Source organism: Lotus japonicus, chromosome 3 (genome assembly GCF_012489685.1).
Source record: "Lotus japonicus ecotype B-129 chromosome 3, LjGifu_v1.2".
Lineage (NCBI taxonomy): Eukaryota > Viridiplantae > Streptophyta > Magnoliopsida > Fabales > Fabaceae > Lotus > Lotus japonicus.
In genome coordinates, this window is record NC_080043.1 from 25,705,040 (window position 1) to 25,721,506 (window position 16,467).

Consider the following 16,467-nt stretch of genomic DNA (forward strand, 5'->3'; position numbering starts at 1 on the left):
ATCTTTTTTATTATCATCCGCGTGAATGTACAATTTTAATAGATCCATGAGTTCTCTTCCTTCTTTTTTATTTGGGTCATATCCTCATATAGGGATGGTTTGCCATGCTTTGAAAGTTGAAACTTCATATTTGATTTTCACTACTATGCACTGCAGTAGTCAATAGCAAGTAAAATCAATCCCCAAGCTCTTTGCAGCATAATGCAAAACATGAAATCTTATATCAAAATTCACGAACTCTTCATCAGATTAAATCACACAAAAATTAATTGTACAAAGATGAAAATTACACAGAGCACACCTATGATACAAGGACCGCTAAGATTTCTGATTTATATATCTCACCATCACATTAAAAAAAAAGCAAAAAACCCTCTTGTCCTCTAGATTAACAAAAGCCCAATAACAACCTAGGGGGCAAGATGTAAAAAAAATGAAAAATTTAATGACAAAAATAGCCATCACAGACAATCCATGACAAAGAACCATAACCTTGACTTCATAACCTATGCTCAATTTACAAAGGGTGGGTGGAACCCAGACAGCAACTTCTAGCTTTGCAAGGTCAAGTAGCAGTGGCTGCCAATCTTGTATGTTGAACTTGTAACTTATAAAGGCCCGCCAATTGAGGGGTCAGAACCAAAACTAAGAAAGCCAAGCTTTCTGTAGGGATTAAGATCACAGGTTTGGAGGCTCCCCCCGCGTAAATCGCATCGTGCTATATACAAAACACTAAAACTAGGCGATAGCACAAGCCAGTAGGGCATATATATGGGACAATCTTAATGATCACTACATCCAAGCGAGCGAGCCTCGGTCATTTGTTACTTGGGGACGGCCTCTAGTTGGTGTCGCCGGTCTGTTAGCATTCAACTCCTGCACATATAATAACAGTGTTTATTTTTAAATAAAAGCACCATAATGCTTTGAAATGAAATCAGCTATAACTTCACACAGATGTGCTCCTGTACATTTGATGGCTGTAACACATTATATAACACAGCACCATGATTTAATGGAAAATATTTGGAATACCTGCATCCATGTATCTTCAATATGACGTTCAGGTGACGTTTCTGGTGAAGAAATTGCAGGTGGTAATGGATGAATCAGCTTAGGAACCACAACAAGGTCTCTGCCCAAAACTAATATTGCCCCAGCATTATTTGCGGTACCTATTTGAACAAGCGCCAAAATATATAAGATAACATGATTTAAGGATGAAAATGCAATGCAGAAGTCAGCAACATATACCACAATAATTTGTAGCTGAGAAAAGCGTGATAAGATGTCCCTGGGCAAAACGCTCAAATCCATCCATCACACATTCATGTGCACGAACAATTAGCTGAAGATCATTGTTGTTGCAAAATTCCACAACCCGATCAGGCTGAAATACCAAACCCCGTTAAAATGAGCACGAGGAGCACATAAAGAGCACACACCATCCAACAAGGCAACTATGCCTATGATTTATAATTCAAATAACACCCGTCATGACGACAAAATTTAAATTTAAATGATGTGCCCACACTCATGCATTGGTAATAACATCAGCATAGGGCACAGTGATAAATAAGAATCTACACAGTTTAGCCTACCTTTCAATATATCAAACTTCAACAAAATGCAAGAAAATCTAATAGTTGAAGTGCATCATCACCAAGGGTGTGGTCAGTTACTTGGATCAATGACACCATAATATCCTATCATCAATCATGTCTAATGACCACCAAGGCACCGACCATTTAAATCTAAATTCTTCTAAATTGTTTGACCAAAAGTTTTTTATGGTCTCTATTTGTAACTACTGGATTACCCTTAATGCAACTTCCTTATACAAGCCTAGCCCACCTAAGGAGAGATCTAATATCTGTTCCAAATAGGCAATACCCTAACTTCCTCTCAAATGCATTCATTCTTAATCACTTATGTTGCCAAAAGTAAGTAAGAATTACAAGGGCTAAAAGTTGCCAAAAATCTTCCGTATGTTTTCACATAGGTCATAATCCTCGGTACATATCTTTAATTGCTCAAAAATATAGGCAATACAAACTTCTTTTCCCGAGCTTCTTGGCTCTTGCAATACCTCCCATGGTACACTATCATATGCCTTTTCCAAATTGATGAAAACCATGCAGGCCTTTTTTATTCCCTTTATCTTTCTAATAATCTGCATTGTGTGTATATTGCTCAAGGATCTAATCCATTGGCCTATAAACTAATCAAGCCCCCCATTTCAAAGGTGTAGAGTAGGCAACATTGGAAACAGCAAGAGTTATGTTGCATGACACCCATACGACGCACCTTTATGCAACACCTGAAGCCGACACCTGTTGGCTAGACACTTGTGGGACAATTGAAGCCGATACCTCTTGTTGGTCGGACACTTGTGGAACATTGATATTAGCTATTTTAAGTCAAACAATAAAATATCTTTTATACTTTAAATTACCCTGTGGGATATAGGGGGAGATGAGTTTGGATCACTTACTGAAATGTAAATTCTTCAAGTTGCTATTTTATCATCTGGTGAACCGGAGTTTGAATCTATTTTTACAATGATGATATCAAGAAGGAGGGAAAGCCGTTAGATAGATTAGCTCTTTCTTTTGGGAGAAAGTACTAACTTTGTAAAATGAGTCTTAGTTTTTTTTTTTTTGAAGCTCATTGGCCCAGGGCATAACCGCTTATTTTGATCAAAGGGTTATTATTAAATGCTCTCACTTCTCACCATAAACCACTCCTCTCACTGTCCTACTTTTTGGATGTTAGCCGTATTGTATCGTGTCTAGTGTCCGAGTCGAGGCAGGAGTAACTGCCAACAATTAGGAAGTACTTGGAGGCAAAACAACTAAATGGTAGTTATTTTTCTTGGAGCATACTTGATTATATGGTGTGGAACAATGTATATTAGGTTGTTATTCTGTATTGTGGACAAAGAATACTCTCTGTAGGAGACTTTGGCTCTAGGACAGCACGTTTATTGCTGTATTGAGAATGATTTTCCGTGTTTGTTAGTACAATTATTCAGTTTATCTCCAGTCTTCTATCAGGAGTATTGGAAGTGTGTTTAGAACTATGACCCTGTCTCCTAACATTTTGACATACACTAACATTTTTCTTCCAATACTTAACAGTTATGCCTTTTCTCATACCCACTTAGTTTCTTGTAGCCACATCAATGCTCCTCCTAATCGTGATCTCCACTATTTCAATTGATTCACTCGAGTGTATCCACATTTGAAGTTCTAAATAACACACAAAGCATCGCTCCATTACAAGCATTCTAAACTATTTAAATTCTGCTCCATTAACTAATATCAGTAGTTCAGTGTCTAGGCATGTATAGTATGATCTATAAAAAACAGAATTACCAAATAACTACATATTTCTATGCAAATAAGCACACTGAATGTTTCTTATTTAGAAAAATGACAGGTAAGGACTAAGGAGTACTCACACCAAAAGTAACTAATCCAGGACCTCTAGCATTTGGCCGCAGTCCTTCCACACTGTCATTCTCTGTAGGATCAGACCTAGAGGAAAAAGCCCATGCTTTTAGTATGCAGAAGGACATGAAGTACAGCCTCAAACAAGCAATAACAACAAACAAATGCTCTAACCATAATAGATCCATGAGCACAATTGACCCTGCTTCCATCGGAATTGGACGCTGAATATTCTCAATCTGCTCCACATGACTTATTGAACGACCGATCCCACCATGCATGCAAATAATTTTTTTTTCAATTAAAGCCGCCAGAGGAAGCCAATTAAATAACCGGTTCATTCGATGCCATGTCCAAATTCCATCTCTCTCACCCTGATCAACAACTTAAATGGTTAGTTGGTGCACCCAACATAAATAAGAAACAATATCCGGACATTAAATTTCTTACCATCCTCTCAATGCACTCAATTCGAAAACCAAAAAGAGCATTAATATCTGCAGCTTCATGATTTCCACGTATTAAATGTACATTGTTGGGATACTCAACCTGCACCAATATTCACAAAACCATGCATAAGTCTGATGCCATAAAACCTACAACACAGAAAGCCAACCTAAATAATCATAAGTACCTTCAGAGAAAGAAGAAGGGATATAGTTTCCAGGCTGTGCTGTCCCCTATCAACATAATCTCCTAGGAATAGATAATCGATATATCTGATAGTCATTTATACAAAATTAGCAATAGAGAAAATCAAATGCCTATATCACTAGTGTTCTAATAGCATTGTTGAAATTTTTGGCTTAGGGTTAACTAACACAAGAAAATATATTTTCCTAATGAGATTGAATTATGGTTACAGATACTAATCTAACACCTTTATCTATTATTAGTATGGCCATAAAAAGAGTAAAAGACAACTATAAACTTATGGACTACAAGTGCATGTGCACTAATCAAAGAAAATTTTCCTAAATCCTAGTTACATGGTAATGAATAATATTTCTCAATATTCCTCCAGCTTAAATTTGATTCCAGTGCAGCATCATCTTTACAATCAATGAATCAACCATCACAAGAACTCTGTCAATTTTAAAAATAATCCTCACTCGTCAGATTCTTTATCAACGCTTTCTGTTCCAATTGTAACAAGAAACCCTCAGATCAACATAACAGTATATTTGTTTATCCACATTAACACAACAAACCTAGTAAGCTAGGGTACACAACGCAAAAATGCCAGAACAAATCCAATTCAAAGGATATAAAATATAAAATAAATTTGCATTATACGACATCAATAAGGAATATGTGGAAGGGGGAGCCTTGGCGCAACCATAAAAAGTTGTTTCCATGTGACTGAGGTCACGGGTTCAAGTTCTGAAACAGCCTCTTCAAAAAACGAGGTAAGGCTGTGTACCATAGACCAAATAGTCGGACCCCTTACCGGAGCGGGAGCTTTGTGCATCGGACTGCTTTAAAAAATAAGGAATATGCGGTGCTAGCAAAGCAAATGCAAAGATAAGAACCATTTTCATATGATAGATCAGGCTGGGGTAACTGGTTGAAGAAATCGTACCACCAAAACAATGAAAATGCAAAGGAGACTATAAAGAGTACATGTTGGATAATCAATCCAAATTTTGTTCAGAGATAAGATCTCAACAAAGCACCAACAGTATAAAAACTAAAACAGCCAAAAAATGGGCCTAAATAAAGAAAGCTGATTTTGGCAGATGATTTGACATCTTATAAAAAAAATCATGCTTAAATACATATATAAAGTTTTGACCTACAAGCTAACACCAATTAAAAATAGTCAACAACACACCAGTAGGGAGACATGATAATAATATCCATTAATGACAAATAAAATCATCAATAGGAGCCATGGAACTTACGCAATATCACCGGCAGTGGACGGTGCACCATACTCGTCAAAAAGGCGCATGAGATCCCCAAACTGCCCATGTAAATCACCAAATATTTTAATCGGAGCACTAAGTTGTAAGACACTTGGTTCTGTTGAAAATATCCGCTCAGCACTATCACAGAGATCAGCAATTTCATTACAATCTAAGAAAAACTGTCGGCGTACTGGTGGTTTCCATCCACGAGGCTTTAAGAGGTGTGCTATGACCTACAAAGGTGGTGAGGAAACTCCATAAGAAACAAATCTCAATATAAGAGAAAACGCACGATTTGTAATGCAACAGAAAATGTATTGTTGTACGGCATAATTACCATAAATATTAGGATTTGATTCTCTTTATTTTGTGTATATTTGTTTCCGCAATTTCCTGTAATTAGGACAGATTTGATTTGTACTTATTATATTAGATATTATTTCCTTGTAATCACTTAATTAGGCAGTCTATATATTGCTAACATCCTATGTATTTTTCATCAAAAAATAATATTAAAATTTCTTCCCTTTATTTCAAGAGGTATGATAAAGCAAACATGAGACTGCATATGCAATTGTACACTGAGTCAAATACAAGACAGAAACACCCAAAAAAAAGCAGAAAATTGTGATGCAAGATGGTGGCAATAAAATGATCCATAAAAATGACCTTTTTGGGCACACTATTGATTGACATCTGCCGATCTAACAATTTTCTAGCAGCAGTTGCATTTTCCGGAGTCCCATAACTGACACGCCTGCCTTCATTTTCAAATTGATCAATTGAAAGTTGTCTAACCATACCACCTAAGGCTCCACCAGTCTCGGCAGCAACAACTACCTGGAGAAAATTCACCACAGTATTAGAATTGAGCATAAATATTTGGCTTAAATGCTCAATTGGCCCCTGTAATTGTAAAGGGAATCAACCCTGGTCCTTGTAAAAATTTTCCATCAAATTGGGTCCCTAAATGTTTTTTTTAATCTAATTAAGTCCAAAGTGTGTTTGGGTCTGATGTGGCTTGATTTTAATCTGACTCAGCTTTTCCACGTGGCTTTTTCATTTTTTTAATATAATTAATTCCAAATCCTATTTTTTAAATTCCAACTCATTACTTTAAAAACAAAACCTTAATCTAATTAAATAAAACCTAATCTAATCATCTTCTGTTTGTTCTGCATTCGTACACGAACTCTTCAGCTGGCCTTATTTTTGTTTGTTTGTTCTGCATCCGTTCAGCATCTTCATCCTCTCTTCTTCTTCATCATCCATCTCCTCTTCTTCACCATCCATCTTTAGATTGAACCAAAACCCCTAAGAACTCAGATTTCCCAGGTCCAGAACCTCCACCACTCAAAACCCCATAGAGAAGATGAATCACCTTAGATCGAAGCCATGCAGATGAAGGGGTCTGATACAAAATTGGAGCCTTTTGTTTGGTAAGCCTCAATCTCTTCATCATCATCATCTTCGGTGGGTGAGGGTTTCTGGGTTTTGGTTGGGTTGCGATGGGTGGGGTTGGATGAGGGTTGCGGCCAGTGGCGGAACTTCAACAAAAGTCTTGAAGGGGCTAAATATTTTTAAACTTATAAATTCAATTTTTTATATATGCAAAAATTAGTTTACGAAAAATTAAGTCAAAACTGTGAGAGTCATTTAGTACACAAAAAAGTATTTTTGTTTAAATATGCCAGTGTTTTGATTTATAAACCAATACGATACGACAATACCCAATGACAACGAATGACATATTCTTATTTATTAACTACACTCACACCTAATTAAAAAGAAACATAACATACTGTCAAGAAAAAACATAACATTGATTTAAATTAACAAAAAACTTAAAGTGTCACAGTACACAATCTTCATTTAAACTCGCTAAACTATAGAAGAAAAGTCTAGAAAGAGTAAAATTTAGAGACTTGTCGTGAATGTCAAGGTGCAAGAGATGAAAATGGAAAATTTAAAGGTAAAGTAACTTTTAATTTTTTCTTCAAAAAATAGTTTTTTTATTTTTGGAAAAGATTGTCATGTCATGTAAATTAAGCTTTCATCATACATTTCTTGCTCGCCTTTATCAAGCACCTATTACATATATTAAGATATTATTTCAGTAATCAATTATATATAATATATTGTGTTATGTAATATGTATACCCAAGATTATATCAAATATATTGGGGGAGCTGTAGCTCCCCTATGTCCTCAAAAAGGTCCGCTTCTGGTTGCGGCGGTGGGGCTGGGGGTTGTGAGCGGTGGCGGTTCTGGGTTTCTGGATTTTGGTTCGGTTGCGATGGGTGGGGTTGGATCTGGCATTGATGCTTAAATGGCACTCACTCACCAGTTGAAGAGTTCGTGTACCGGGCGAAGCTGGCGGAGCAAGGTGAGCGCTAAGAGGATAGGGTGGAGTTCGTGGAAAAGCCTTCCGTCACCGTGGAGTGAGGAGATCGAGGTGGAAGAGCGGAACCTCCTCCTTCGCTGTCTCCTTCAGCATCGCCACTCTCTCACTCTCTCTGTAGCACCTGTTAATGGAGGTTCTCGTGGGTTTTAAAACGGGAGGGATTCAGTTCTCAAACTCAAAAATATGCTTATGCTATTAGAATCTCTGTTGAGGTTAATTTATTATCGATGAAGGTGAAAAAAGTTGTAATTTTGTGCCCCAATTCATTCGTTTACGTTGATTTTTTTTCTTTCTTGAGGTCGATCTTATTTTTCCTAGATGATAGGAAAAAATTGGTACTTTTCATTTTGGAACCTATTATTTGATGATTATTGATTAGTGTTCGTTTGATGATCAGTGTTTGATTGTTTTATGGAATGGAATTAGTTTAGGTTTTGTATTAAGATTTTATTTTATTTTTAATTTATGACTTGGAATTACAAAATTAAGTTTTGGAATTATTCAATTAAAAAAAATTAAAATGCCACGTGGAAAAGCTGAGTAGGCTAAAAATCAAGCCACATCACCGTCTGGCACCCTTTGTCCTTAATTGGATTAAAAAAAAATATTTGGGACTCAATTTGATGCGAAAATTTTACAGGGACCAGGGTTGATTCCCTTTACAATTACAGGGGCCAATTGAGCATTTAAGCCTAAATATTTTATGGAAATTTATAGATACCATAGTTTTTCTTTGGTAATTAAAATATGTTACTCACAGCTCTGTGATGCAGCCGAACTCCACCAGAAGCAATGTTATTTGACCCAACAGAATCAGGCTTAATCAAGGAAGATGTGTGTTTCCCACTTGGGGTAGCCTCCGCCCCACGGTCTCTGTCAGGCAATTCAACTTCTCCATTGAGTCCATTCTCTTGTCGTGCCTTTGCAGCAGCCAGTGCGGCACTGATAGCTTCAGCTTCTGCTGCAGATGCTTCAACCAGATACTCAACTCCTTTGGCAGTTTGCCTATTCAAAGTATTTCAAATGAATGAATCCATAGAAGTAACAATAAATACTTCACACTGAGAATAAAAACATCTCTCATACCGAGGTCCCTGAAGCATGGCATTTTCAGTGCTGATATCCGTATAAATGTCACCATTCATTGGGGGAGCAACTGGATTGCCTAATACAACAGAACCATCAGCAGCCGCTTCAGGCATCGCTTGTCTCGTTCTATCATCAACAAAGCCATTTCGTCCAGGCAAGTGTCCTGCTTGTACATTAGATGCAGCTGCTGCAGCAGCAGCATGTGAAGCAGCAGATGTTGTTTCAGCAGCAGCAAGATCTTCAGCAACAAGTAGGTCATCAAGCAAGATTCCTGCAACAAAAACACAATACATTCAAGTCAGTCCAGCTATGGAAGTGATGAATCGGTCAGAGTATGGTAATAAAAATTAATCCCAAATTCTTATGCTCATGCGATGAGTAGGTGGCCTGCGATTTAGACCGTATGATTAATCCCAAATTCCCAATCCAGCTTAATCCCACTGAAATGGCGATTTTAATCCCAAAAGTTGCAGCAAAATCCTGATTAATGATTTATAAGAAACCCAAATTTGAATTGAGTTTTTTAAATGTGTCCCTTTTTTACCCAATTTCACTAATACCCTAACCCTAAAACTTCAAGCGGTTGTTTCTACTTCAACCCGAATGATTCTCCTGTGAGTGGGACAGTTTACCACATTCCTCGTGCTCCATTGGCAAGTCTCCAAGGATGTATCTTCTGTTCACGAGTCTCGATTCTCCAGCGAGTTCTCCATTCACTGATACTTCCTTGTTTGTTTCTTCCTTCTCTGTTTCGAGAGTTTTCTAAGGCATATTTGTTATATATTGAGAAACTGGATTCTAGAATTAGAACATAATTATTTATTAGTTAGTTTTGGTGCTTTAATTTCTATGCATTGTACAACTCACCAACAACTTTTATGGTGTTTGGAGTTGGTAAGCTTTGAAATGTAAATTAAAGACAAAATCCATATTTTGAGATCACAGTATGAAATCCCAAAGTGAAAATGTACCATATATATACATATACACACACGACAAATGGAATCTCTCTCATGATTGTTCATTCGATACAATAGCAGTCAATACTCAACAATGACCTAGTTGACTGGTATACCAAGTTCATTTTAAGAGTATAGTGTTCTCTGGTCAACTCTATATTTCCTTAAAACATCTTGCTAAACATGCATCTGCTGAACAGCATCAAGCCAAACTCTATTGCTCCTAAAACATCTTGCTAAACACGCATCTGCTCAACAGCATCAGAGCCAAGGCTATCATACTAACTGGGTCATTTCATAATCAGTTTCTATATCCTGATACTTGTACAATACAATCAATTACAGACAAAAACACATTCTACCATTTGCACAAGTCTAAATAATTAAATACCGAAATCACAGCCAGGACTCAAATATTCCTATTGCTTCAAGCCACCCAAACCAAATAAAACACAGAGAGAAACAAATTCAACCTAAATTATTATGCGAACATGTAAATCAAATATAACAAAAGAATTTCAAGCTTTGATGTAAGGAGCATGAGGTAATTATCTGAATAGCCATAAATAGATTGATAAGAATATCTGATGATATCAAGATTCAAGAATACGAACCAATAAGATGTTATATGTATGACTTACCCCCACGTAAACCACCATAAATAAAAATTAGATCACCAACAGCAGCCGCAGCATGCCTACAACGCCGAGTCAACTCAACTGCAGCGTCTCCTCCAGCTGCATCAGCGCTGTATCTACCAGTCCTTGGACTGGTTACAACAGATTTTGCATCACACCAAACACCAGCAGCAGTGTCCAATACTACAAATGGGTAAAATACAAAAAATACAGCATTATTTGGAATAAGACTAAATATTCCCTCTACATACAAACAAACTAATACAAGAACATGACCACTGGTAAAAATAAGTTACAGCACCAAAAGATGGGGGAGAAATTTTTTCTTTATTTCACAAATAAAAAATCATTCTTCAGTAGACGAATGAAAAATGTATAAACACATTAGAGTGGGGGCAGAAGATACAGAGTTAGGCATAAAGAACAATAGCTTATATTACATGCAATCCAGATTTTTGCAAGGAAACCCAGAGCAGCAGTCACCAAACAAAAAATAATTAAGCAACACTGATTGAGTACCTGCAACACTTGATGAGTCCTCGACCATCCGTCCTCCACCAAGAGCCCCACCAGACACATGGAGTCTTGCATTCACAAATACCTAAAATCATTAAATTAAGCATAATCTTGAACATATACCCAACTATGAAAAAATGGAGAAAAAAATAAAAGAAACTGAATCAAACCGCTGCATGTTGATATCTTGGAGATGGTGAGACACCTGGAGCAATAGCCCATTCCCAACGACCATCTCTATGCTTAGCAAGTCCATATGCACTAGCCAATGGCTGCAACATAAGTAGTAAAAATATCAGTGGAGCTTGGGAGGAAACAATTTGCAAGAAAACACAATATGCTTAACAGAAATCAACAGAAATATTAGTTTTAGTTTGTGTAAGAATAGGCCTCAAGATAACTCACAACACTATTGGCATCCCTCCCTCCACAAAGCAGAAGAAGCCCATCCGAGCGTGCACTTGCAGTTGCATACCTAGTAAAAAAATAAATGGAAAAATTGGCAAATAAACCCCACATTATGATAAGTTTCACTAAAAGATAACATTAACCAACAAGTAGAAGAAGGTGAGCATACTCTACAATCATAATCCTCACAAAATAAATAAATAAAGAACAAAGAATAAAGCAATCACAAGCTAATATACTGGTCTGATTATTCAAAGCAGTAGTAAACTAATGGATAATATTGCTACACATGGAAAACCAAATAAAAATTATGGGCAATTCAATTTGGGTTGATTTGTAAAAATACCGTGAAAAGAGAAAAAGAACGATAAAACAAATCCAAGAGTTCACATGAAAATAGTTTAATTCCATAAAACATCTCAATTTAATCAATTGATTTTATTCAAACTGGAATGTTCAATCTAACCACTGAATAGTTTGGCTAGTGCAATAACTTGAGTGACAATCTTAAGAATCTAGTTCGAAACATCAAAGGCTAAAATGTAAACAAACACTATCTTTTGTTACTAAGAATTAAAACTGATAGAAAGCCAGAGTTCATGGAGACAGAAGCATACATGCATGGAGGTGGTCCCTCTCCTTCAGGCTCTAACTTGCGCCACTCATAAGGCTTGGCAGCTGTGTCCAAGGCCCACACATCAGCCAAAGGTCTTTTTCCTAGAAAGCAAAGACCAAATTAGTATCACATTCATTAAACTTTCACACTCAAAAAAAGACGTACAAAATGCAATGGGGATGGCATTTGGCCGGTTACCATCATTGCCTCCAATTGCCATAAGATACCTCTGCCCCACCAAAGCCATTACATGTCCATAGCGTGGCCCTGGTCCAGGGCCCTGAACAGATACTCTACATAAAATTTCAGAATCGTCTGGATTAGATGAATGTTATGGGAAACATTTAAGGTAAGAAACAGACTACAGGTCTAACCTATGCCAGCGGGGCCATTGTTGCGTGAGATCAAGAACATGAAGGTCCTCTGCTGACAAACCAGCAGGACCAATGCCACCCTGAGTAACAAGCCAATATTCCATTCAGAATTTAATCATTCAAAGAAATAAATAAATCCACCAGTATTAAGATAACCTAATAGGTAGATATTTTTTCCATGCTACCTGAATAACAACCATGGTACCAACAGCAGTTGCCACATGTGCAGCCCTTGGTGTTGGAGGTTCTCCATAGGGAGTTAACCTGCATTATATTTTCCATATAAGCACTGAACAAAGTATGCAAGGCTATACAATCTTTAATTCTGTCTTTATGGAGGTATGAAAGAATAACCTAATTGTTACAAGTACTAATCTATCTAAAACCTTTATTATACAAAAAATATAACTATAGAAAAACAACTATAACCTTTACTTTAGGTGAACTACAAGTGCTTGAGTACTTAGCCAGTACAACTTTCTAGAAACCTAATCACACAATAGTAAATCATATTTCTCAACACTTCTAGCATCAATTTAGTTCTAGTGTAGTACCATTTTTTACAATTAATCAATCAACCGTCTAAATAGCCCTGTCATTATAAAAAAATAATCCTGATTCTTTAACTGTTTGTTCTGTTTCATTTCCAACCATAAACCCTCAGATCATGTGATCAGCATAAGAGTTGATATGTTTATCCACATTAACACAATCAATCTAGTTTTTTTTTTTTTTTGATAAGCACACAATCAATCTAGTAGGCTTGAGTATTATATGTCATAAAGCTATACAAGCATCAACTGTCTTAGAAGAAAAACCTAGTTCTAAGCTCACCTAGACCATTTATTAGTCAAGACATCATAACAGTGGACATCAGCCGTGGCACCAGCCAAACCTGCAGAGCAAATGGTAAGCTGTCATGAAAAATTGCAACCATAAACCCTCATCACTCAATTATTAAATCTATTATGCATTCCATTTTCTTTACGAGAAACTCTTCTTCAAAGGAAAAATTGTATAAACTCCACATAAATTATTGTCCAACTTGTACTATTCCTCACAGGAAGATGAGCAGAAGTAGCCAATCCCCAAATAATCTAGAATGTTTGCCCCAAAGGAAGATCAGCATTTAATTACTAATATTGGTGTGCATCATAATAAATAAAAAGCTATGGACTCTATCCTACATGGATAACTGACTTCGAGAATTAGAACAAAAACCATTTGGGGCTACAAATTAATAAAAATATTATGTTCTAAATTACAATAAAGGGCATAGAAACAATGTGGAAACAAGAACGCGCTGCTATTTTTCACAAATGGTACTTACTTGCAATATTACTTAAAATGGATACTTTTCCCAATATAGCTGAATTACCTTAGAGCTTTATCTTGTAAAAGAGTTGTCTCTTAACATTGTACCAAGTGGTATAGAATCCAATCCCCCCCCCCAATCTTCATAGCAAAAGTAAATTTTAGCATTAGATAAATTGGATCTCTGCAGTACAGACGCTTCAAACCTAAAGGTTAACTTACTAAAAGAGTGTGTTAGGACACAATTATTTAAGGCCTTACACCTAAAGGTCCCCGGAACAAGCATTCCCTCAACCCATCGTTCCCTTCCAAAATAGGCAAAAAGAGAAGCAAATGGAAAGGTTTTAAAAGAAATTTTATGAAGTTCCAATTTTCAACCAACCATAAAATAAACACAAAGTTCTGATATATATACTTAATTCATGCCGTTTAATTGCATCAACACACCCGTGTAGAGTTGTACCAAAGATAAGGAATAAATTTATTTGTAAGGAGGTTAGAGTAGCTCTTAAAACTTAAAAAGAGTAGGATATAAAAGTAACTATTCTAATGTAGTTGATGGCGTGAGCAAAATAGCAACAAAGGCCCAATGTGAAAAGTAAATCAACAGGATATAGTTCAATTTAAAGGTATGAAGGAAGAAGACAAAACAAAACTTTAGAAGGAAACATTGAAACCGCTTCACTCTAATGAGTTTCTTGAAAGTTTGGTTTATTATGAAGTCCTTTGATGACATGTCAATAGATCCCGTAGCATATCCCATCAGTGGGATAAGGCTGGCTGCTTTTGTAAGTTACACTAACCAATAAATGAATCATAAAAAATGTCAACTCCATTCATTCCTGTTCCAATCTACCTCATCCATCCAAGTGAACCACTGGGGAGCATTTGTGACCATTAAAGCCAGATTTTACTCCATAAAAGGAACTGACAAATTTTTGGTTTAAAGCCCTAGTTCCCATGACAGGAAACATCAAGTTCATAAGCACCAAAGACTAAGTGTGTTTGGTTTCCCGTTTGCCTAGACGCATCCTAATGAACAAACGAAGAAGCAAGATTTTGCCAAATCAACGGATATCAGCGGTGAATCCAACCAAAAGCCAAATACACCCTAAAAGATGATAAGTCCAAACACACTAAAAGATGACAAACACTGCCAAGAAATCACCACTTCAATGTCGTATCTGGCAATGCAACTGGGATTCTTTGCATTTATACAGTTGTACTAACTAATATCTAGACATTGACAAAAAGAAACCAGCGTGTGGAGCCACAATTTCAATTCAACTTGAATATAAATTAAGCATGCAAATGGCGTAGTCATAAGTTACCAAAACTCAAAAGCACTCAGCCACCACAATACCCGGAGGAAAATAAGCTAACTGCTAACACATGCTGCCGAAAACAAAGCTGAGACAATTTCATAACTATATATACTTACGTATGCCAGCATTTCCAGCAGAAGAAGGAGTCCCTGAAGCCGCAGAATTGCCTTCAAGCGCAGTGGCACCACCGAACAAAATCAGCCTCGGACCAATATACCCCGGCGTCCCCTCCTCTCCGACCGCCGCCACAGCCGTCAACGTGTGGCCGCACCTCGACCCCGGCCCGTCCTCCTTCTTATCCATAACCGCATTCACCACAGTATAAGTTGGCGCCAGCCTCGGCCCAACCACCGAGCTCTGTGGCTGCGCCGGAGATCCACCCTCGGATGACGGAGGCTCTGGAAGCTTCTCTCCGTCTTCCTCAGCCGCGGCGTGATTCTCTGTAGCTGGATCGTGATCGGCGTCCGGCACCATCGAGGAATCAACATCCATTGGTTCAACCCTAAGATTCGAGGAATTCCGTGAAGATCGAGCTAGAATTCCTGTAAATTCGTATTCCGAATCAACATTTTGAGGAATCCAAACACCTCAGATCCCTGATTCTTCAATTCGAAGACCAGAAGAAACTCCAGAACACGCAAATTCTTCAACCTCAGTCTCTAGGTTTTTCTCTTCTCTCTCTTCTTCTTCTTCTTCTCTTTCTCTCTCTCTCTCTCTCTCTCTCTCTCTTCTGCGTCGTTGAAAGTTGAAACCCAGAGAAAAGGAAAAGAAGCGGTCGCAGAAACGAAACGGGAACGGAGAAAATCTCAAGCCCACAACAAAACACAGGAAAAATTAAAAAAAAAATTATATAAAATAAATATTACAGTATTATATTAATAATAATAATAATAATAATAATAATAATAATAAATAAAGAAATTCAATCACTTTCTTTGTCCTGTCACCTTCTCTCTCTTTCTCTGAGTCTGAGTCCAGGTGTTGTGTCTTTCTCTCTCTGGATTTCATTTTTGCTTTTTTAGTTGATTATTTATGTATGATAAAAATATTTTTTAATGCATATTAATTAAATTCTTTTTTTTCAGTTTAGGGAAGAAAAGGTAGTGACCAACATGAACCGGTTAGGGTACGGAGGAAGAAGTTGCGGCGCAGGAGAATGGCAATGGGACATATAACGGGGGAATTGTTTTGCTTTTGGTGTTGACGGGTTCCTATTTACAAGGAGACTTGACTTTCTAGAACGAAATTTTACTAATAAATTTTAGTCATAATTGTTCTCTTTAATTAAAAGTTTGCCTAATCAATCAATATCAATATCAATCAATATATATTATACTAGTGTTTTTTTACCTGCGGCTTGAACGGGGAATATGTCTATTGTATTTGATACATCAATCAATCTCTTGATTATTAAAAATATATTAAACAACAGATAAAATAGAAGAGTCTGAAATGCTAAGCA

The 16,467-nt window shown here is 36.9% G+C and overlaps 1 protein-coding gene across 1 annotated transcript; it reads right to left on the bottom strand.

The window, feature by feature from the left end:
- Nucleotides 1–229: 229 nt before the first annotated feature.
- LOC130748353 (serine/threonine-protein phosphatase BSL3-like) lies at nucleotides 230–15,833 on the bottom strand. The gene is made up of 21 exons (XM_057601567.1): nucleotides 15,122–15,833; nucleotides 13,201–13,261; nucleotides 12,552–12,630; nucleotides 12,367–12,446; nucleotides 12,191–12,285; nucleotides 11,994–12,093; nucleotides 11,374–11,443; nucleotides 11,139–11,240; nucleotides 10,972–11,053; nucleotides 10,456–10,635; nucleotides 8,853–9,126; nucleotides 8,525–8,771; nucleotides 6,032–6,202; nucleotides 5,357–5,595; nucleotides 4,087–4,171; nucleotides 3,903–4,001; nucleotides 3,627–3,826; nucleotides 3,464–3,539; nucleotides 1,255–1,390; nucleotides 1,036–1,175; nucleotides 230–876 (listed from the first exon to the last, which is right to left on the bottom strand). The coding sequence occupies exons 1-21, from the start codon at nucleotides 15,495–15,497 to the stop codon at nucleotides 793–795; spliced, it is 2,976 nt and encodes a 991-aa protein (XP_057457550.1). The 5' UTR covers nucleotides 15,498–15,833; the 3' UTR covers nucleotides 230–792.
- Between the last annotated feature and the right edge of the window lie 634 nt (nucleotides 15,834–16,467).